At 38.8% G+C, this 22270-nt stretch overlaps 3 protein-coding genes across 3 annotated transcripts; 1 reads left to right on the top strand and 2 right to left on the bottom strand.

The window, feature by feature from the left end:
- Positions 1-2768: 2768 nt before the first annotated feature.
- On the bottom strand, positions 2769-6819 carry LOC147858855 (LRR receptor-like serine/threonine-protein kinase GHR1). Its single transcript, XM_087325782.1, has 3 exons — positions 5541-6819; positions 3603-5228; positions 2769-3516 (listed from the first exon to the last, which is right to left on the bottom strand). Exons 1-3 carry the CDS (start codon positions 6655-6657, stop codon positions 2876-2878), a joined length of 3384 nt encoding a protein of 1127 aa, XP_087181908.1. The 5' UTR covers positions 6658-6819; the 3' UTR covers positions 2769-2875.
- Positions 6820-13208: 6389 nt separating this feature from the next.
- On the top strand, positions 13209-18017 carry LOC147858854 (pentatricopeptide repeat-containing protein At5g27110-like). The gene is made up of 2 exons (XM_087325840.1): positions 13209-13258; positions 14035-18017. Exon 2 carries the CDS (start codon positions 14044-14046, stop codon positions 17221-17223), a length of 3180 nt encoding a protein of 1059 aa, XP_087181966.1. The 5' UTR covers positions 13209-13258; positions 14035-14043; the 3' UTR covers positions 17224-18017.
- A 1391-nt stretch (positions 18018-19408) lies between these two features.
- On the bottom strand, positions 19409-21394 carry LOC147858853 (uncharacterized). Its single transcript, XM_087326403.1, has one exon. It carries the CDS (start codon positions 21276-21278, stop codon positions 19878-19880), a length of 1401 nt encoding a protein of 466 aa, XP_087182529.1. The 5' UTR covers positions 21279-21394; the 3' UTR covers positions 19409-19877.
- Between the last annotated feature and the right edge of the window lie 876 nt (positions 21395-22270).

Below are 22270 nucleotides of genomic sequence, written 5' to 3'. Positions count from 1 at the left end.
CTCACAGATGTAGAATGAGGATAAATCCAATTAATGTTCCATGGATTTTCAATTATTACCTAAGAATTAGGTAGAAAAACGTGACTAACTGAATATAAGACTATTGGTTTTATTGTCATGAAATGTTACACTTAAGAAATCCACCATATTTTAAGAATAGATGTATGCATGCCCATACCTTTCTATAAAATTTTGACAAATTTAGGCAATTCTTAACGGCTCAACCGGTCATGAAAATGAGAATATGACATATTGCCTGTTTCAAATGTCCCGGTGTTTTCTTGTTTCCGCACTGACGGTCTCGAACTCCAACATCACCATCTACCCTTTTGTGGGATGGATGGTTGAGAATGGTTGTTAACCACTCGCACAGTGCAAATATGTAAACTAACTACTAAAGGAAACTCCAATCTTACTCTACGACTTAATCACATTCATAAGGCAAGGCATTAACATTTAATCACGAAAATCCTTTACCACAATTCCATGCACATTAGAAGAGCGGAGGAATGAGAAATCATCAACATGATCTAGCTTTTATTAGTCCACTTAGCTAAATACATGCTTAAGTTAATTTAACAATTAGGGTTAGGACTTGAGACTAAGAAAGCGATTAAGAAGAGAAAGAAATGCTTAAGTTTTAGCTCTAGAGAGCGTTAAAATGAGGAAAAACCCGTGTAAAATGTTTATAATTTCATTGACTTATATTACCTCTTTCATTTATTAGATTACAATGTTGCCCCTTTCACACTTGGAAGAGAAGATAGATATAAAGGTTTATATATTTTACCTTTTATATCACATTGACAATCTTAGTCTCTATCTATCTATCTAATACCCTACTTCTACTAGGATTTTTTATTGTATTTTCAGACTGGATATGAGAATGTGAGATGCTCAATGGAAATTTTTAACAACGTTGTTATACTATGATACATTTCTTATAACAAATCACTTAGTCTGGCATATGGCAAGAAGTACTACAATGTGGCAGACATGTTGTCAAGGGCAAGTTATGAAGATGAAGAACATATGCACTCTATAAATGAATATGTAGGTCTAGACGTCTTTATGTCCTCGTATGCACATGCTTACAATTTAACAAGAACCTTGTGCACAATGTTCAAGAGGAACATAATGACAAGTAGTAATCGGCAACAGTTCGGTTTGAACCGAACTAAACTACAAAATCAAGGTTTAACAACTTAACGGTTTAAATATCTTGGTAGTTCAGTTTAGGTTTAGGTTTTAGTAAATAGGTCAATTCGGTTTGGGGGTTTAATGGTTAAGTTCAGTTCGGTTCAAGCCTTTATTGGTTTAACGATTTTCGGTTTAAATGATTTCAAACTGTTCAACTATTTAGGATTGACACTTGATCTTTTTTTTTAATATTTTTTTTTAGCATTTTAAGCCTAATTTTGATCTTTTAAGCAAAATCTTTAAAGTTTGAGAAATTTAAAGTTTTTAAAATGATAATGTGAAATTTTGAATTTTAACCTAACTTGAAAACCAAAACTGAACAATGAAACTGTAGTTTTAACGGTTTAAAGGTTTAAAAGTCTCTAAAACCGTTTGGTTTGAGCTTGATTTTTTTGTAAAGGTTCAATTTAAAGGTTTTCGTGGTTCGGTTCTGTTTAAGTTTCAATTTTTTGAATAGTTCGGTTTTAAACAATTGCTAATGACAAGGAATGGCTTTAGATGGGTAAGTATTTTTAGTACTCTAACCAACAATGCCTCATGATCGAAAGATGTATGCCATTGGATCTGCAAGACAAGCTACATTTTTTTACAAGAATCATAGAATGTATTCATTGGGCTTCCATTCTACCACAAATTCTAAATCCTAATGAGTTGTCCTAAATTAAATCCAAGGATAACCCATTTCCCACTTACCTTACCTTACATCCATTAAAAGTAACTTTCAACAATGGTCATTAAGGCTATATTTGTGAAATGCACTAGGGTGCATTTCATTAAATTGGGTGAATCGGTGTATACACTCCGGTATGTTTACACATGCATGTGTATGTACTAAGTTCCAATAGCCATGACACGCACATGTGTCTTATTATATTGGATGCATGCATGCTTGCATTTTTACATGTGGTTATACATACATGTGTACAAAAATATAAGCACTTCTTTCACCAATGTGCACACATGTGTGAATGACAAGGCCAAGCATTGTATTGTAAAGGTACAAGGACCTACCAGGCACATGCATATATATGATATGGGTAACATCGAACAACAACGTGAATGCATTTGTATGCATGCGACTAACGTCCAACCATGTGAATGGGTAATAGTGTAAAGCAAGCAAACAAAAGCAAAAGAAACATAAACAATGTGTGAAGGGGGCTTTAGTTAATAGTAGGTATGGATGCAAAAACTCCTTTCACTACATGCATATACACACAACAAAGACATGCATGCGTACATACATATGTACACATACATGCATACATATATGTACATATGTATGTATGTATGTATGTATGTACAACAAGAGCATGGATTTTGAGGATTTTGGAACTTTAAAATGGCTAGCATTGAATGCCAATAAAGTATTGTTGATCAAATCAATACCAACAACATACACACTTACTTCCATTGAATTTAATGTGGGTCAATAATACTAGCTAGACTACATTAATTGAAAGTCGAAACTATAAACTATCGGTGCTAAAAATACATACATTTCCTAATCAAGAAACGTATTAGTGCCATTAGCATTGATGCTGCTGCTTGGTATCAAAACAAAGAAGAGCATCAAAAAAATCATAATTACAACAAATTACAAAGATGATATGATCATGGCATCAATGTAGACACATGTAAGCTTTTTTCCCATTGAATGCACGAGGATCGAAGGTTAGCAAAAGGATGAGATTTGTTCATAAATCGAAGCAATCAAGGGCCTAGCAGAGGAGTGCGAGGAGACACACCGGAGAGCCAAGGCAAGCATCTCATCCATGCCTTTCGGCCGAATTAAACCATCACGCAGATGATTGAGTAACAACGATTGATCGAAGCAATCCAAGGCCCTCCTCTGAGAGACCAACGATTTAACCCAATCTACAAGATCCACGACCCCACATTCCCCAGAGACAATATCACTTGCACATTTCCCCGTCCATAGCTCGAGCATTAACACTCCTAATGCGTAAATGTCCACTGCGAAAGTGGGCTTGGGTATGGACGAGAGCTCTGGGGCCAAGTATCCCAACGCGTTCACATTCACGTTTTGGCTAGGGATTAACCTTTGCTTGGACATTAACGAATGCAGCCCGTAGTCCGAGAGGCGTGCTATAAGGTTGTTTGAGCCATCCACGTAAATGAGCACATTGGAGGCTTTTAGATTACCGTGCGGCTCGTGCCTCTCATCATGAAGGTAGCGTAAACCTCGCGCTATGTCGGCCGATATTGTAAGACGTTGTTCCCACGATAGTGCGATGGTAGTAGTTGTCGTGGGTGTTGTGCCCGGTGTCCGACCCACTTGCCATGCTCCACGATCTGGGTTACAAGTTTGGGGAACAAGTTTGAAAACACCTTTTTTAAAACAAATAACAAAAAATAGTGATGTTTTTTTGTTAACCTACCTGAATTAACAAAATATGCTGCCAAGCTCCCTGAGCTAACAAAATCTGACAAGACCAACTTCTCATGTTCATGTGGGCCCCAATAGTAGCCTCTAAGTGGGTTCAAGTTCGGGTGCCGGATTTTCGCAAACCGCTTCACCTCACGCGCGAACTCCTTCTTATTCTTCGTGATCCCTTCTCGAAGCCACTTCACGGCCAACACATGACCGCTATCGAGTGTGGCCTTGTAACTCGTCCCGTTGCTACTTCTCCCTAGCACTTCGGCCGGTGCGCGTGACAACTCTTCGGGTGTAAACCGAAGGGACTTATCAAGGAAGTGAAGGTCCCCAGAAAGCCTATCAGGGGATTGCACCTTAAGGACAGGCGCCCCCAAAGAAGAAGCATTATGCTTGTTATTACCATCTTCATTGTTACTAATGCCATACGTAGTAGTTTCGTCTTCACTTCCCATCGTGATCGTGTCATTGTCCATGGGAGCGGAGCCCTTATACCGGAAGGCCGAGGATGCTTCTTGTAGTAGAACGGTGGAGGAGCCGAGATTGGACGACCCATTGCGAGAGATGGGGCCAGTCATCCACATGCTTTTGCTTTTTCGGCTTTCGTGGGAGCCGGAGCCGTCTCGGCACCTTTGATAAACCTTGGGATATATGACCACAAGCACAATGCCAATGAGAACTAGTGCAACACCCGCGGTGCACCCCCCAATGAGGATGCCGGATTTAACCGACCTAGACATGTGTTTTCCCCCATGTGAACTCGCCATAATATGTCCGGCTTGTGGGCTAGTAGGGGCAAATGTCCATGTAGAAACTAGACCTTCATTCCCTGGGAAGAAAGAGGCTTCTGGGAACCTTTTGAGGTCTTGTGGAATAGTACCAGATAACATATTCTTTGAGAGGCTTAGATATGTCAAGGTGCTTGGAAGCTCACCTGGTATAGGCCCTGTCATCTCATTCAGGGATAAATCTAGCCTTTCCAAGGATGTAAGGTTGCAAAGGGCTTTTGGCATGGATCCTGAGATGTGATTGCTTCTCAGATCCAATACCTTCATGTTGCGAAACTGGCCAATCCCATCCGAAATACTCCCTTCGATCTTGTTGGTCGACAAATCCATATAAACCAGCGGAAAAATTGGCCCATTTTGTACTAGAGGAGGCACCGATGGTGAATAAGTTAAGATATTACTTGGTGCGAACGGGGTCTCGATCGTTAGACTCCCGTTCAATCCATTGTTCGATAGATCGAGGTACAAGAGAGTCGAAGAATTGAAGAAAGAGGCGGGAACAGACCCGATGAGCTGATTGAAACTAAGATCCACAAAGGCAATCTTCGCGTACATGAGAGGTATGGATCCGACGAGTGCATTGTGAGATACATTGAAGCTTCGGAGGCGAACGAAACCCGAAACATCATCGATTAGTTTACCGTCGAGGTTATTGGAGCTCAAATCGATCACTTCAATCATCTCGCTCCAATACCGCATCGATAATAGGTCACCTTCAAATCCATTATGGCTTAAGTCAATGATGGAACATGAGCCGATCTTTTGAGGAATCGGACCCACCAAAGAGTTCGAAGATAGATTAAGCACCCTCAACGATGACGATAACACCCTAGTAATGCCTCCTATAAATAACACCATTATAGATTATATAACAACATAAACCAATTGAGTGTATACAAAAACAATAGTCTGATGATTCCATCTTTTTTGTTTTTATCTCCTAAAATGGGTCGGAGATCATGACTATTCAAAACATGCATTGCATTAAATCATATGTTAACTAGAGTCATTTACAAGAGACATAGAATCGTAGAGTCTTGAAGGGTTAAAGAATCTTATGTTAACTAGAGTCGTTTGCAAGAGACATAGAATCCTATAGTCTTGGAAGAGTTAAAAGAATGAATGATACAAGAGAGTAGTTCTAAAATTTATACCTGTAAGATTGTTCATACTAATGTCAAGCTCTTCGAGGAGGCCAAGATTCGCCGACAAGAGAGTGGATGGGACAGAGCCTGTGAAAAGATTGTTACTAAGCCGTAGCGTGACTAGTTCGATAACGTATTCAAAGTCGGGAAGGTCTCCGGTGAGCTCATTATGGCTCATATCGAGGACTCGGAGCTTCTCGGCGAAGATGGAGGAGAATTTGGAAGGCGCGAGGGGTCCAGTGAGGTGGTTATTGCTAAGGTTCACATATTGAAGGGTCTTGAGGAGAGGCAAGGTGTCATTAGGTTGCCATGGCAAGAAACCCGACAATTCGTTGTCGCTAAGGTCTACAGAGACAAGAGAAGGGAAGCCGAGGAAGACGGGATCGATCCCACCCGAGAGCCGATTAGCGTGAAGGTCGAGGACTTGGAGGCTCTGGATTTGGGAGAGCTCCAAAGGGATGGGGTTGTGAAGAGAATTGGAGGAGAGATTGAGAGAGGTGAGGCTGAGGAGGGCCCCGAGAGACGAGGGGATGGGGCCTTGGAGCTGGTTGGAGGCCAATGAGAGGTCAATCAAGGCCGAGAGGCCGCCGAGTGTGAACGGGACGGCACCCGTGAATGCATTCCCGGACAAGTCGAGCCGGCGCAACGTGGCCGAAAGCCCGCCCAGATCCTCGGGGATCGGGCCCGAAAGGTTGTTAGAGGAGAGGTCGAGCAACGAGAGGCGGCGGAGGTTTGAGAGGCTGCTTGGCCGGAAGCCCCCGAGGAGGCCGAGGCCCGCCAGCTGGACCGACACGACGGCCCCGTCGCCATCGCAAGAGATCCCGCACCACTTGCACGGGTCATCGCCGGCATTGGATGTCCAGCTCAGCGAGAGGACGCATCCTGGCGATGCTGAGCTGGCACCTCCAGTCCCGGGCCGGGGCCCGGCCTGCCTTACTCCTGCCGCGAACTCGAGGAGCGCGGACATGTCCGCGGCACTGCTGTAATTGGGGGTGGCCCCTGATGCTGCTATAATTAGGTGGAGGGAGAGTGTATAGTAGTACATTAGCAATACTAGCGCAATGGCGGGGCGAGGAGGCGGTAGAAGCTCTTCTAGTTGGAGCTGAGGAGAGGAGAGGAGCACCATTGCCTTTGTCAAAATTGTGAGTAATGCAATCAATGGTAAGAAGAAGAAGAAGAAAGAAGAAAGAAAGAAGAAAGAAGAGGAATGGGGAGTTCCCTTGTGTTTGAAGCTTACTGAAGTAAATGGAAAGAGTTCCAATGGCCAAAAGACCAAAAGGAAAGAACAGGTTTTGGGGTTGGGGGTGGGGGAGGGGAGAAGGGAAACAGAGCAAAAATACAAGGGGAAGAAAGAAAGAAAAAAGAACAGAGCAAAAGCTGCTCCCCCAAACAGAAGCAGCTCAAAATAATGCAAAGTTTCAGATTTTTTTTTTAAATTTCATTACTTTATTAATCCCACTAATTAATTCATTAACTCAACTCACTCTTAAGCAGTTAATTAACTGATTAATAGACAATGGCTTAATTAATCAGAGATTCACAAGATATGTACATACATACATAACTCTAGTTCTGATTTTGGACAAGCTTATTTAATATACATAATGGGATTGATTAACATTACTCTGTTTCTTTTCCCCACATCTTTTTTCTTTGGGGTGGGGTGGGGGGGGGTATTTTGTGGAATTTCATGAAATGTTATATTTTCAGGGGTATTTTGGGTAAATTCCCTTCCCCCTTTACCTTTCTATCTATAGTCTGCTTTTGTTCCGTTCTATTTATTCCTTCCCTTCCGACGAGTCTCCTCGCGCCACGGCCAACAACGTCATCGAACGCACAATCCTGATTTTCCTCAAAACTATCTGGTTCGTTGACCTTATTTGGTTCATTGATCACACGAACCAGATTCATCCTCAACCTCATCTGATTCATTGACCGCATAAAACCAGATTGTTCTTGATGTTATCCAATTCACTAGGCGCATAAACCGGATTTCCGTAGACGTTATCTGGTTCAACAAGCACACAAATTGGATTGGCCTCAACTTTATCCAATTCATCAAACACATGAACCACATTGTCCCGAATGTTTTGCATACTACCAAGTTCCAAACATTGTCATTCATCTATTTGTTCATTCTTGGAGCTTAGGCCACCAAACACAATAACTAAATGTCCTTTAGCATTGATCTCCCATACACTTGCACACCGAACCCCTCGGAATGAGCAAATACTTGTATCCTTGAGCGCGTCGAATGCGACGGATGCTCGCACCCCCCCTCTTAACTTGTCACAAATAATATTGTTTAGGCCTTGAGCAATCAATGTCTGCAATGAAAGAAGATGATAGCGTAAAAAATAAGCATTTTTTGCGGGCTGAAATGAAAGATGTACCAGCTTTTTTGTTTGGATTCGTTGTTTTTACGTAGTAGAGAGTGAATGAGAGATAGTAAAGAAGAAATGGTTTTGTTCGGCTTGGAGGCACTCGAAAAGTGATGCAATTTGGGTTACGGTAGTGTCAATAAAGGGTGCCTAATTTGTACTTGCAACGCCTTTCAATTTCAGAATTGAAAGCATATATATCTCCAAATTGTGATGTTTTTTTCGGATATAAATCTTCGAATGTTGAGATGTCTTCGATTAATCACTCCAACGAAATTTAGACAAATGTTTGTTATCTTCCTCTTCTTCTTCTTGACCCTTGTACAAAAAGATTGGTTGTTAAATTGAGATCCAACACATTAATTTATTGATCATTGCAAACTAGCATTTCATGAAGCTTTAGAGATCACCAAGATTTCTTTTTTATTCTCAGTCAAATTGAGCACTAAAGAAGAAAAATATTGTAATTTGAAATCTAAATTTGTTCTTTAAAGTGAGAAATCCCTCACTACTTTCAAAATATATCTATCTTTTTCAAATGCCCCTTTCAACCCTAATTCCTAATTTTGGTCAAATACTCTTTAACTTGTGTAATATGGTGTACCATTTCATGTAAACTTCTTTGCTTTGCTTAATATTGGATTTCTTTTATCCTCATGTAGGGCTTCATTTCAAAACTTGACTATTCAAAACTAAAAACCCTAATTGCAAGTGTAATTTGAAATCTAAATGGGGTTCTCTATATGCTACTCCGTAATTTGCGTTAAGTCCCATTAATTGACTTTTAAGGTCAGAAATCGGCTTGTAGTCCATTGTTTGCATTAATTTGCTCATGACAGTTTTAGAGATAAATCTCAAATCCCAAACCTCTTTAATTCCATGAAAGAAACTTTACAGGACCAAAACATAACATCATTCAACCATAAACCCTAAATTTCCATTTAATTCCCTTAAGGAGGGTTTTAGTGTTTGAACTTACTCTCTAGATCCTATGTCGAGCGTCTAGGGTTTCGAGTTTAGGAAATAGGGCCAAATTCAACTCCTTCAACCTCAAAACTCTAAATCATGTTATTTTTCCTTCAACCACTTTTTTTTTGCTTCCTTTAACCATTTTTTGTAGTCAGAAGTTAGGCCCTTGAACCCTAAGGTTGTATCCCAGGAGAAATTGATTGTTGTGCGAGTTCAAAATCCTTATTGCTCTTAGTAGTTATTCATTGAATTAAGTAGGAGGTAGGTAGCTTCTTGGATGACCCAACATTTTGCCATTCTCGATGCTCATTGTTGCCTCGTCGTGAGTTCCAAAGTTTCCAGAATCCATATCTTTGTATTAAAACCAAAACAAATGTTCTCTAATCGACAATGCACATGATGTGATGAAGAAAGTCAAACAAGTTCACATAGCATAAATGCATGTATGCTTCGAAGTTAGCAATGTTTGTGCACACATACATACATATTTACCCACACACATACATCGACATATATTTATATGTATTTGCAATGGGTCGGACCACACATATGTATATAAATGTGTATGTGCATGCATCCATAATGTACATTGTACATATATTCAATAGGTGTCCTTGGCAATGCATTAAACAAAAGAAGACACCTCGCTTAGTTTAGCCTATGTTCGTAGGTATATATGTGTACAAATAAAGGGTTGCATGATATCCTTTTAGTGACTTGTTTTTCGTTAAAACTTAATGGAAGTTCTAGCCATATTTGTCCATAGTTTCCACAATTATGCACAGATTACTATTTAAGAGTCGAGTTTTAATTTGGAAAAACGCGTTGTGCAAATACATAAAATGGTTGGGGTCAAAGTTGTGCTTATCTCTTTGCCACATGTCAATAGGGTTGCATCGATGATCCAAGAGTGCATCTTTGTTTATATCAATATTTCATTGGCATCAAAATTCCCCCTTGGAGACCATGATGTACATTGTAGAGCGACAACACTATAACTAAACCTTTCACAATGATGGTTCCCTTACTAGAAATTTGTGTCTTAGCGTACCATATGGAACAAGTTTTAACCCAACCAATCTAGCATGCAACAATACATATGCATATTGAGACATAAGGTTATAACTTGAAATCTGTTAAACCTCTCTTTTATGAACGTGTTTCGTGAACTAGAAAATAAACAGATTGGAAACTACAACGAAACTCCTCATCTAGATTCTAGATCTTAGAAATGCTCAAAATGACCCACTAATGGTGTGTTTGCTAATCCCATCACCTAGAATTCAAGCAATGCACAAATGTAGTTGTTGGTGAACAATTCTCTAGCTTAATTTGCTAATGTTTGAAGTTCAAATGATTTTTGGAATAGTTGGTGTTTGCACCTAAAGCCAAAGATTATAAACCTATTCGCTACAACTCTTAAGACTATAAGAACTCGTGGAACTCTTTTCTGATACTTAGTTCAAGGAAACAAATGTATTTAGAGTAGCCTTGCAATTTTGAACACTAGTCTCGTAAGTTGTCAAAGATGAATTTATAACCAATTTTCTTTGTAGGAATATGTTAGAGACATTAGGTATTCAAACCTGAGGATGTGGAAATAGAATCCATAAAGCCACTTTTTTCAAAGTAAAATATTAGTGTGCTTGATCACACCAACACCATACCGTTGCTTGACATTCGGACTTCGAACCTGACCTTAATATTGCAAAATCATTACCTTTTACACTACCCTACATATATATGCATTTATATATTTAATGAATTTTACTAAAGTGAGCTCGGGAATCTATATGCAATAATTTGATAGATTGAATTCATGGGCATCGGGGACGTCTAAAGTATGCCATTGGATAATGTATAAAGGTGAATTTGTCTTGTTTTACTCTTTTCAACATAAATAGTCATCATTAAAACACCATGTGGTGACATGCCAATATGCTATATTTTGATTCGTAGGCCTCACAAGATTTCTGACCTTTCATATCAGCAACCAAGGGAAGTGCGAACAAGAAAAGATCTAATATTTGCCTCTCTTGTTTTCGCGCAAGGAATACCAAATGCCAACATGCAAAAGAAGGCATGGTTTTTTCGCGATTATTTGAGTGCACATCAATAAATATTAGTTGGAGGTGTGGTTTGTTATGTCTTAAGACATCCTTTTAAAGCCCAAAGAATTCCTAAGTGTGCATTGCATGTTGTCACATTTGTGACAATTTAAGATAATATAACCGTTACAATTGTTTTAATCGTTTTTCAACAAATCAGATATAATAATAAAAAAGCATCTAGTTGACTATTAAAGCCAAAGATACAAACTTCACTTTAATTCATATAAAAAGAATAGGGGAATTATCTCCTATGTGATCCTTTTAGCCACTTAGTTGAGCATGGCTTTATAACCAACCTTTTCTAGTGAACGTTCCTTTTAAAGGTAAATGAAAATGCCGGTTTCACGCCCTCTCCTAATCTCTCACTGCAAGACCACTCTCCACTATATTAACCTATTTCTTCATATGCATCATTGCAATTATAAAGTTATTCAATTCTTAAAATAATTGTAATGCTTTATGCTTTTGAGGCCTTCCTCAATATACATTTACCTATAAAGTATTATAACACGAAGAGCATGAACATGGAAGTGTGCCACAACAATGAACATTCTATAATAATAACAATAACTTGGCATGCCAAATCTCACCTTTTTTGTGTTTTAAAACCTATAAAGGTCAGGTAATGAACTATATAATCAACCTAGAGATATCATTCAAGGTGAATCTCTCTCCCTTGTTATTGCTCTTGGATGTTAGAATCCCTTCTCCAAAACATTAATGATCTTGTATTTATCTCATTGCCAACTATCAATCACGTATTGTTGTAATAACCAATAAGTCAACAAATATGAGTTTGATTAAGAAATCATTACTGACTAATCAACTACTGATGTTTGCTCTTAGCTAGATAATATATATATATATATATATAACTTTGAAACTTGTTGAATTGTCAAGCAATAGTCATCTTTGAGATCTATCCCTTTTTTGGCCAATGAATATCGACCTTTGCAATCTCAATTTACTTTATGAAAGAGAATGAAATTGTCAACTTTGATAAATATTGTCAAGTTCTCCAAGTTGGTACATTGAACAGTTTTGATCGATTTATGCGTTTGTAGTTCTCTTGTAGGGAACACTAACAATGAAGGTTATTGTTTTTATGTGACAATAGTTGTTTAATGCTCAAATAAACCAATGGTATATGAACAAGAGGAGGTTGCAAATGCTCTTGCTATGAGACATGGTTTGATGCAAAAAACATTTGTACCTTTGAATCCACAAATAGAGACTCATAAACCTAAAATATGGCAATTGGTAAGTGGTATCGCAATTTGGTATTTTGGAAGGCTCTATGTTTGAAGGTATTCCAAAATGTGACCGAAAGACCTACCCAGATAATTATTGGGATTTGGACAGAGATCGTGCACAATGTTAGAGGTTTTTTGGATAACATAAAACGCAATATGCAAGAAGCAAAGCTCAAACGATTGGAGTTTCATCACCATGCCATATGGGACAAAGGAATATTTTATAGATGGGTTTTCGATAAGGTGGAGTGGTTCTACTCTACACTAAAGTATTTATTTAAGCCGACAATTAGAATTTAGAACTTAGATAGGATAGGGGCTCATTACTGAAAGGCACACCTTTTATGTATAGCCTTAGGGCGTTTCTCAATACTAATGTAATATCTTTTCCGGCAAAAAAAAGAAGAGATTAATGCTAAGGCAAAATCTAGTTATTTATTAAAACACCAGGTTTTTTCTTTTGCTAATCATCAGAAATTTTCTAACTAAATGTCATGGTGACAAAAGCTAGTCAATTTAATCACACACTCATAGATAGCAACATGAAAATCATAAGGAGAATGTTAATCCGCATCATACGAGTTTAAGCTTATCATGCTAATGTACATATTGCAAAATTGTCCGGAATATGAATGTGCCGATGTGCAAGGGAACAAGAGCCATTTGACGGAGGATTGAGAGCGACTCATATGATAAAAGTAATGAAGTTTCTTTTGTGAAAACTACTTCAATTGAACTAAATTAACATTAAAAACTACATAACCAACTTATCGTTTTTAGATTAACAATTGGTTGCGGCAGTCATTGATGAAATTACTCGTGTTACTAGTTAATTTAACAAATGATTTGTGCTAATTTAGTTGAAATCATGGGCAGGGGTATTTTGGTAACTTTGCAAAAAAAGAAATAGTAGGGGTATTTAAGTAATTAAGAAAATGGAGGGGTTTCTCTCTCTCACTGCTACATCAGCGATGGAAGCTTGAACAAGATTAACAGACAAAGAATCTTGGAAGGTTCTAGATTCACCCGAATGGCTAGAATCAGAATGTGATGGATTCCAAAATTTTCTTGAGGAGGAGTTTTGCAGGGGAAGTTTTGGAGCTGGATCATTCCCATGTCTTCTATTTCCCCCCTTCAAGAAGCTGTTGTTTTGGGGGTTTGGATGATTGTCTGTTGCTAAAGATTTTAGCTAGCTAGCTAGTGCCAATTTCCAATGCATTTTGAACAAGGAAAATTTTGATTCATTACATGTCATGCACTATAGGGCTTTACTATATATCTATCTATCTATCTATGTATATATATATATATATATATATATATTGAGGTTGTGAAATTGGGTTCCAGACATGTCTATGAATTTCCCAACACACACACACACACACACACACCCTAAACCCTAAACCCTAAACCCTCTCTCTCTCTCTCTCTCTCTCTCTCTCGAGCAGGGAAACATTTGATGCAGTATGTGTCTTGTCCTTTTGTTCTGAATGTATTCATGCACATCGGAATTTGATAACATCTATATACTGATGCTATCAAATTCAGTTTCTGAGCGATAAAATTTGCCCTACATGGACGATCCTCAACGTGTGTGTGTGTGTGTGTGTTTGTTTGTACAGTTTTTGATCTATGGTTTACAGATATATATACATAAGCTAGCTACACTTTTTGTGCAATTTTCCACACCTCACTCTCGTATTTTCCTGTATTCTATTGTATTAGTAGTGGCAGCACCAAGATATTTTATATAGCATGTGCATCCCTAACACAAAGTTATATGCTGTAGGAATTCTCCATGTGTATGTCTCGTAGTGGGGAGGTGACAAAGACGCACACTGTGCATGCTCTTTCTCTCCATGTACAGGTCTCTAGAGCTGGTCTGGAAACTCATCCAAAACTTGGGAATTTTCTTGTGCAATCATTGGCAGCAGAGGCCACCAGTTTACATGAGTCTAGGCAGGTTTTCGAGAAGCTGAGCTACAAAAGTGTATGTTCTTGGAACAGCCTGGTTAATGGATATGCCAGACACAATTACCCAGAGGATGCTTTAAGGGTTTTCCAGAAAATGCAAGAGTTTTCTGTTGATCCTGACAGGTACACACTTGTCGCCATACTGAAAACATGCATAAAACTCAACCGCATACGAACTGGCCTCGAAATCCATGCTCACATCAAGGGGAAAGGGATTGCAATTGACATTTTCCTCGGCAGCATCTTGGTAGACATGTATGGCAGGTATGGATTCATTGAAGAAGCGTTGGAAGTGTTCGAAAATCTTCAGGTTAGGGATGTGGTTCTGTGGACTTCATTGATCACAGGATATGCAGAACAGGGGCAAGTCGAAGAGTCGATCCGTCTTTTGGAACGGATGCAGCTCGAAGGCATCTGTCCAGATGCTATTTTATTCCTTTGCTGTTTGAATGCATGTAGCTCTGAGGGCATCATTGAAAAGGGTCGAGAAATACATGCAGTTGTTGTTGGGAGAGGGATCTTGGACAACAACCTCAATGTTAGCAATGCATTGATTGATATGTATGCCAAATGTGGCTTATTTGAAGATGCAAAGGGAGTCTTTGAGAAGCTTCCAGTTAGAGATATTGTTTCCTGGAATGCATTGATAACAGGCTATACAAAACAGGGTTATGGCCGTGAAGCGTTGGCTTGTTTTGATCAAATGAGGCTGGGCAAAGTTTCTCCTGATATCGTTACATTCATTTGTGTCATAAAGAGCTGTGGCAGCATTTGTGCCATAGAGAAGGGTTGCAATATACATGATGAAGTCAATAAAAGAGGTTTATTAAAAGAAGCCATCGGTATTGATATTGGCAATGCATTAATTGCTATGTATGCCAGTTGTGGGAATCTTAGAAAGGCTGAAGAAGTATTTGGTCAACTTCCTGTTAAAGATGTAATTAGCTGGACCACACTCATCTCAGGATACATCAATCAAGGGTGTAGTGAAAAAGCATTGAATTGTTTTGAATGCTTGCAAGTAGAAGCAGTCAGCCCAAGTAGCTTGACCTATAAGAATGTTTTGAAAGCTTGTGGCAACAGTGGTGCTATTAAGAAAGGGCAACAGATACATGGTGACATTTCAAGGAAGGGATTACTGGAAATTGAGGGTTTTCTTTGTGATGCATTGATCGGGATGTATGCCAGTTGTGGCTTATTTTTAGAAGCAAATGCAGTGCTTGACAAACTCAAAGCGCAAGATACAGCTTCATGGACTGCCCTTATTGTAGGATATCTTAAATATGACCGTACAAAGGAAGCATTGCATTGTTTGAAAGAGATGCAAGTGACTGGTGCCACTCCAGATATATTTACCTTTGTTTGCAGCTTGAAAGCTTGCGGTGCTGTCAAATATGTAGAAAAAGGGCAACAACTGCATGCTGAAATCATCAAAAGAGGCTATCTAGAATGCGATATAGTCATTGGCAATGCTCTGATTGACATGTATGCTAGCTTTGACATGCTCTCAACAGCACAGGATGTGTTTGAAAATCTTCCAGGCCAAAACACAATTTCTTGGACGATACTCATTGAAGCATATTATGACCATGAACATAGTCAAAGGGCATGGAACTCTCTTCAACAAATGCAGATGGAGGGTATCCTGCCAGATATTGTTACCTTTCTCTGCGTTTTGAAATCTTGCACCTCTTCTTGTGCCATTGAGAAGGGATATAAATTACATGCAGTCCTCAGTATTCTAGAAGAACATAATATTGTTGGAAGCATTCTAATTGACTTCTATGCTAATTGTGGATTGTTGCAGGAAGCACATAAAGTGTTTGATGAAGTATCAACGCACAATGTGGTCTCTTGGACTTCACTGATAAAAGGATATACCAAGTTTGGGTATAATGAGGATGCATTGAGTTACTTTGAAAAGATGCAAGTACAAGGCATTGCTCCAAATGCTACTACCGTTCTTTGTGTCTTGAAAGCTTGCAAAGGTATTGTGGCTGCAAAGGGCCTAGAAATACATGCTGAAATTTGCAGAAAAGGGCTGTTTGAAACAGATCCAATTATTGGAAATGTTCTGATTGATATGTATGCTAGTCTTGGCTTGATCGCAAATGCTCGTAGAGTATTTGACACTCTTCCAGAAAGAGATATCTGCTCATGGTCAGCGCTTATTGCAGCATTTGTTGACCATGACTGCAGTGAGGAGGCACTTAAACTGTTTCAAGAAATGCAGTTCGAGGACATCTCCCCAGATGGTATTGCATTTTCATGTGCCTTGAAAGCTTGTTCCTGCATTGGAGCTGCAGACAAGGGCCAAGAAATACATGCCGAGATTTCTCGGAAAGGCATACTGGAAGGATATGTTCCTGTTGGGAATGCATTGGTTGATATGTATATTAATAATGGTTTTCTTAAAGAAGCTCAGAAAGTACTTATTAAGCTTCCCGCTAGAGACACAAGGTCATGGATCACACTAGTGACAGGATATGCAAAATATGGGCAGGTTGAACAAGCATTTAAATATTTTGAAAAGATTGAAAAAGATTCAGGGGATGCTTTCTTTATGACATGTGTTGATAAAGGAGAGGGTGTTTCTCAAGAATTAAGCAGAAAAAGACAGGAATCCAACAAAGAAAAGGAGATAGGATTTGTTAGCATTTTAAATGCATGCAGTCATGCTGGTGCTGTGGATACTGGCCATGCTTATTTCGAGGTCCTGAATCTTGGGGACTATGGTCTAATGCCAACTTTGGAACACTATATGTGTATGATTGATCTTCTTAGCCGTGCAGGCCAGGTGGACAACGCACTAAGAGTAATTACTTTAATGCCTTTTCATCCGAATCTATTAATTTGGCATACTGTTTTAAGTGCTTCTAAAAAATGGGGCATTGTGGAACTTGGAGAACATGCTTTTGCACATGCTGTGCAACTTAATGTGGATGATATATCAGCTTATGTGTGCATGTATAACATCTATATTGCTGGCCACATGCAAGGTTAAGCATGGTTTGAAGCAACAGTAGAAAAAAGAAACATTTGGGCTCAATATTCCTTTAAGGTAGCGGTTATGACAATCTTTTGTCGTTGAAATCTACTTTCAAGGATTTGAAAACATAGAGATATTTGAGGCCTGTGATCTCTTGAAATTGATTGTAGTGAACTAACACACATTTGATAAAAATTGAGAACCTCAGGCAACAGAGATCCAACAGGTGACGCAAAGATAATGATGTAAGAAGTGGGTAGTAAGGAATTTAACTCACCGTGCTAGGTGAGCTTGTCAAGTTCGTCTAGTCCTTACAAGACATTAAAGCTATACAATAACCAGACATGTTGGTTATCGAGCATGCTCTTGGCAGGTTTCATAAAGAGGAGAGATGGTGATGAACGAGAGATTATATAAGGAAACCATTAAAGGTGGAAATGCTGGAGAATATTCCAAGAATGTATAAACCTCGCAACGGTCACGCTTGATGCAATTTTCACATCATAATGAAGTTCTACATTATGATGGAAATATTGATGATTCTAACACTAGTATCATTCATCATTCTTGAGGATATATTTCTCTGTTGTAGTATCCTTGTCAAGTTGTCACCATCATGAGGATGAGTCATTGCACCTCATGTATATGTACTTACCATAACCTTGTCATGCATATTCCCCACTTCATAGATTAAGGTATTTGGTTAATCTCTATCAAATATTGTAGTGTATTAGCCAATGCCAAAGGGGAGACAGTCAAGTGGTTTTGCAGTGATAGTGCATATTGGAGATGAATTCTTTTTGGGTTAACCAATGCTGAAGAGAAGATGGAGTTGTTTTTAGATGTTGGTGCTACATTCTGGAGATAATTTCTTTTTGGGTTCATAGGGCTTCTTCGGCTCAATGACCTGGTGCTATCAATGCCATAGATCTAACAACATGGGAAGTATGATTCTTTCTTTTCACGTTCATTTATATGCATATGTCCTTTGCCTTTCCTTTCTGATGAATATTTAAATGCAAGGGGAAGTACTTTCTATGTAATCAACAAGCATATACTTATTTTGTTCTCATTCTTTTTCACAAAGCAACTGACACCTAGTGTTCACAATGGGAATACCTCCGATGAATGTTTCACTCATGTATTTGATTGGAGACATTTGTCCCCCACAACCCAGAGGTTATGAAGAATGTGGATATGTATGCTCGTAGCCATGATGAGGATACCTGTTTCCTAACACACTAGACTATCATGTGGTCGAGTTCATCAACACATCATGGAAAATGTTGGCAATATTATAAACAAATGCTTGTTACCATGATATTCTTGCATTGACTTTACATACATAGAGAGATGTCACCTCATGGGATATATTCAGTTTGTACTAAATAGATGGGTCTACATCTTTATCTGGAAAGTTCAATGCTTCAGCATCATTAATTGGTAAAAGTTTCCACCCCAATATGTTCTAATGATTAAACCACTATTAATCAAAACTCCAAACTTCTGGAACAATAAACTTGCTTATTGATAATGTTATACAGCTTTCAGTAAGATGCTGAGCTACATACTTCTCTAAGGCTTGCAATTAAAAGCTCTTAATACACGCAGAAGAATATCTACATTAAATAATGATTCTCTTGACAATTCTGCCCCTTGTTTCTATGTATGCACTTGTCCCATATTGCAATAAAATTTCAGTATTCTCCCAAAATCTTGTGATTGGGTCACATATTTGGTATTTTACCAAAAAAATACAATATTCTTGCAGATGTATATGCCCATATCAGTCGGCACTAGCATGTACAGTAAATAATGAGTACATGAAGCATTATCATGAAACAGCAATGAGATTACATTATCATCAGTAATTAGATCCTGTTTCATATTCCATTTTTCAACGAGCTGAAAATTAAATGAAGTCCCATAAAAAAGAACATGACGCAAATATATCTAAATGCTATTATGTACCGAATATTCAAGATTCACAATATTATGGAAAAAGAAAAATTGATTATTCTTCATCCATCATAATTGGATCCTGAACATATCTCCGTTCAAAATTGAACAATGGTTGGAAAACAAAAATTTGTCTTGTCTTATAAAACAAACTCTAAAAAGCTATTCAATTAAAATATCGAAACTACACTAGATGCAAATAAAAAACATTCCATAAGTGGCAATGTTATCAAGCTGTGTGTAATAAATTTGGAATCATTAATATTGAATCATGACAGTCTCAGAAAATCACAATCTAGTTACATGAATAGGTCCTAACAGCATGAGACTGAATAACTTATCTGAATCACCAAAATGAATGGAGGGAATATGATCAGAGTGTTATGAATTAGGTATATCAATAAAAAGGGATCTTTAACGGCTTTCTATCAAAATTATATGTTCTCTCCCCACATCTTATACGTCAAGGTTTCATACTCATTTGAATTGCATTTGAACAGCTTTTAAGGGAAAGCTCTTCAATTTCTTTGCCACGTGATTATGATATGCCATACGGTTTCATCACTAAGTTGAATTCATTTTGAACAAGGTGAGCGATCAGCACCAGAGTTGTAATCCTATCATCCATTTTATTCTTTAACATCGTAATTATTGATAGAAGTATCAGCGTCATACGCCAAAATTGTAAATCTCATATTATTCATCATCATCTATTTGCTTCTCAGAAGGCAATCAGAATGTTCAACAACTACATCACACTTATCGATAAGGCTTTGCAAAAGCCTGTCTAGATAAGCCACATCAACATAGATCTGTTGATTCTTCCCATAATTCATACATTTCTTAACAAAGAAGCATTTTTGCCATCCATATAGGTAGGCATAAAGCCGCATAACTAGTGGCATGCTACCTCCCTGTTCTGATATCCATGTCCCAAACACCTCATAATGCCTTATTCTACCAGCATGCAAGTAATGACTATACCAATCAATGTAATAAAGGAGAGGAAAAACCTCTATTACTATTGCCCCAGGGCGAAGAACCACTAAATTTGCATTCTGAGATCCATGAGGCGTTAAGACAATATCTGCCTCGGCAACCAACTTGACTTGGTCACAAAATTCCCATGGTCCAGGTACTGCTATCTTTATCTGCACCTTTAGTTTTTCTTCCATTGTATTTTTTACCAGCTCATGGTTCCCAATATTTCTGGAGGAGTTATTCCGGTGGACAATGGTGGCAGCACGGATTGGACGGCTAGCATTCACACTAGGGATGTTGCAATATTCCAACACCCTGTTTCTGAACCAATCATGGGTCACCACATTTGGTATGTATCCAGAATTGGTAACTCCACTAAACAGGATCACATCTTCGAAGCATATCGAACCTTCGTTTCTTCCAACCGGTGACAGATACTTCACGTTTAGGTCATCGGAAAATACTTCCAAGAGGCCAAGGGACCACTTAGAGATCATTTTTGGATCTGTGGGATCTGCGAACCAATATAGCGTAGAATTCTTGAACTCTTTAAGCTGTGAGAAAAGAATGGCTGGGATAATTTTCTCGGCCTCATGATGTGGGTTCGGCCCAAAATTTCCAGTGGGCATCAAGGTAAGATCGGCAACCATATTCAAGCCTGGGATCCAGTGAGCTCCTGCAGCATCACAAATATTGCTGTTACCATGTTGGATCGATATCTTTTGTCTTGCCTTCTTATTGGTTTTGAACACCATCTCCGAAGGTAATTGGCTCAACACTTCTCGAGTTACTAGTGGGCGCCCATCACAAATGGTGACCTTTTCATGAGAAAAACATATGCCACGAACCCTTGGAAAGCATAAGGTCCCACAAGTATGAGTGCAAATATCCATCTCTCCAAGTGTATAGCCTTTAGTATCATCACGACAAGGTAATCTGTTTGCTCTCAATGGGGGCGTTGGGGGCATAGAAGGAAGGATAAATATAACTATTGGTAACATACAAATTGATATGATGATCAAAACTAGCAAAATGCAGTACATTGTGCTTCTTTTAATAGCAAATACAGAATTTTTGCAAAGAAAAGAACCTCTTCTGTTTGAGTTTTGGCGTTTTGAGCTTGGAGGCATGGTGGGAAATGCAGAGGACCCATTCAAAAGCTATACTTGAAGCTCTCTCTAGGTTAAAGCATCCAAAGATCAGAAAGATCTATGCAAGCTACTTCTTCTTTTTGTCACAAACCCATTAGATTCTTCATCGTAGAAGAGTTTCGAGGCCAATCTCATCAGATCGCATTCTGCGTTTTCTGACGGGATCGCCCACCGGGAGCTTACGAAGAAAGAAATTCTGCTGTCGTGTAGATTCCTTCCTGAATCTGTATAGAAGAAAGTTCAGGAAAAACTCAGAAATAACCCTCCTGGGTTTTCCTTTATTTCCTCAAATACCCCTCCTACATTCTCATCTATTTTTTGAAATGCTATCCATGCCCATGATATCTGTTCGAACCCGATGGCTTCTCTTGTCGATTCGGGCCCCTGTTTGTCTCATCCGCTTTGAGCAAACAACCGGCCTTTCAAATATTTACCGGGGAAGAAAAAAAAGCCAAGGACATTGTCCATAGAAAACAACATGGAAAAACTTAAGGGTCACTCGTGGAATTAAAGAAAATAGCTTCAGAAGTAAAACTTGTAGACCTCCTCCTTTCGTGTTTTCGCGTTTTAGTTCTCGTAGCACCCCTCCTTTCGTGTCTTAGTTCTTGTAGAACTCCTCCTTTCAGATCTCGGAAGTAGAGATCCTCCTCATTCCGCACACCGAGGTTTAATAATAGCTTCGAGAAAATACACTACATTTGTTGAGAACAAATTATTGGCATGCACATGCCCTGCTTGTGTTTCTGGCCACACACACACTTCCTTTCGATCTCAGATGTAGAGATCCTCCTCATTCCACACACCAAGGTTTAATAATAGCTTCGAGAAAATGCACAACATTTGTTGAGAACAAATTATTGGCACGCACATGCTTTGCTTGTGTTTGGCCGCACACACCCTTCCTTTCGATCTCAGGTGTAGAGATCCTCCTCATTCCACACACCGAGGATTAATGATGGCTTCAACTACGT

This window comes from Azolla caroliniana, unplaced genomic scaffold (assembly GCF_043228905.1).
Source record: "Azolla caroliniana isolate FFs.n. ecotype wild unplaced genomic scaffold, voAzoCaro1.0.p SCAF_10, whole genome shotgun sequence".
Taxonomy (NCBI): Eukaryota; Viridiplantae; Streptophyta; class Polypodiopsida; order Salviniales; family Salviniaceae; genus Azolla; species Azolla caroliniana.
The sequence above is the reverse complement of the archived record's forward strand: the minus strand, read 5'-3'. Positions and strand labels throughout refer to the sequence as shown.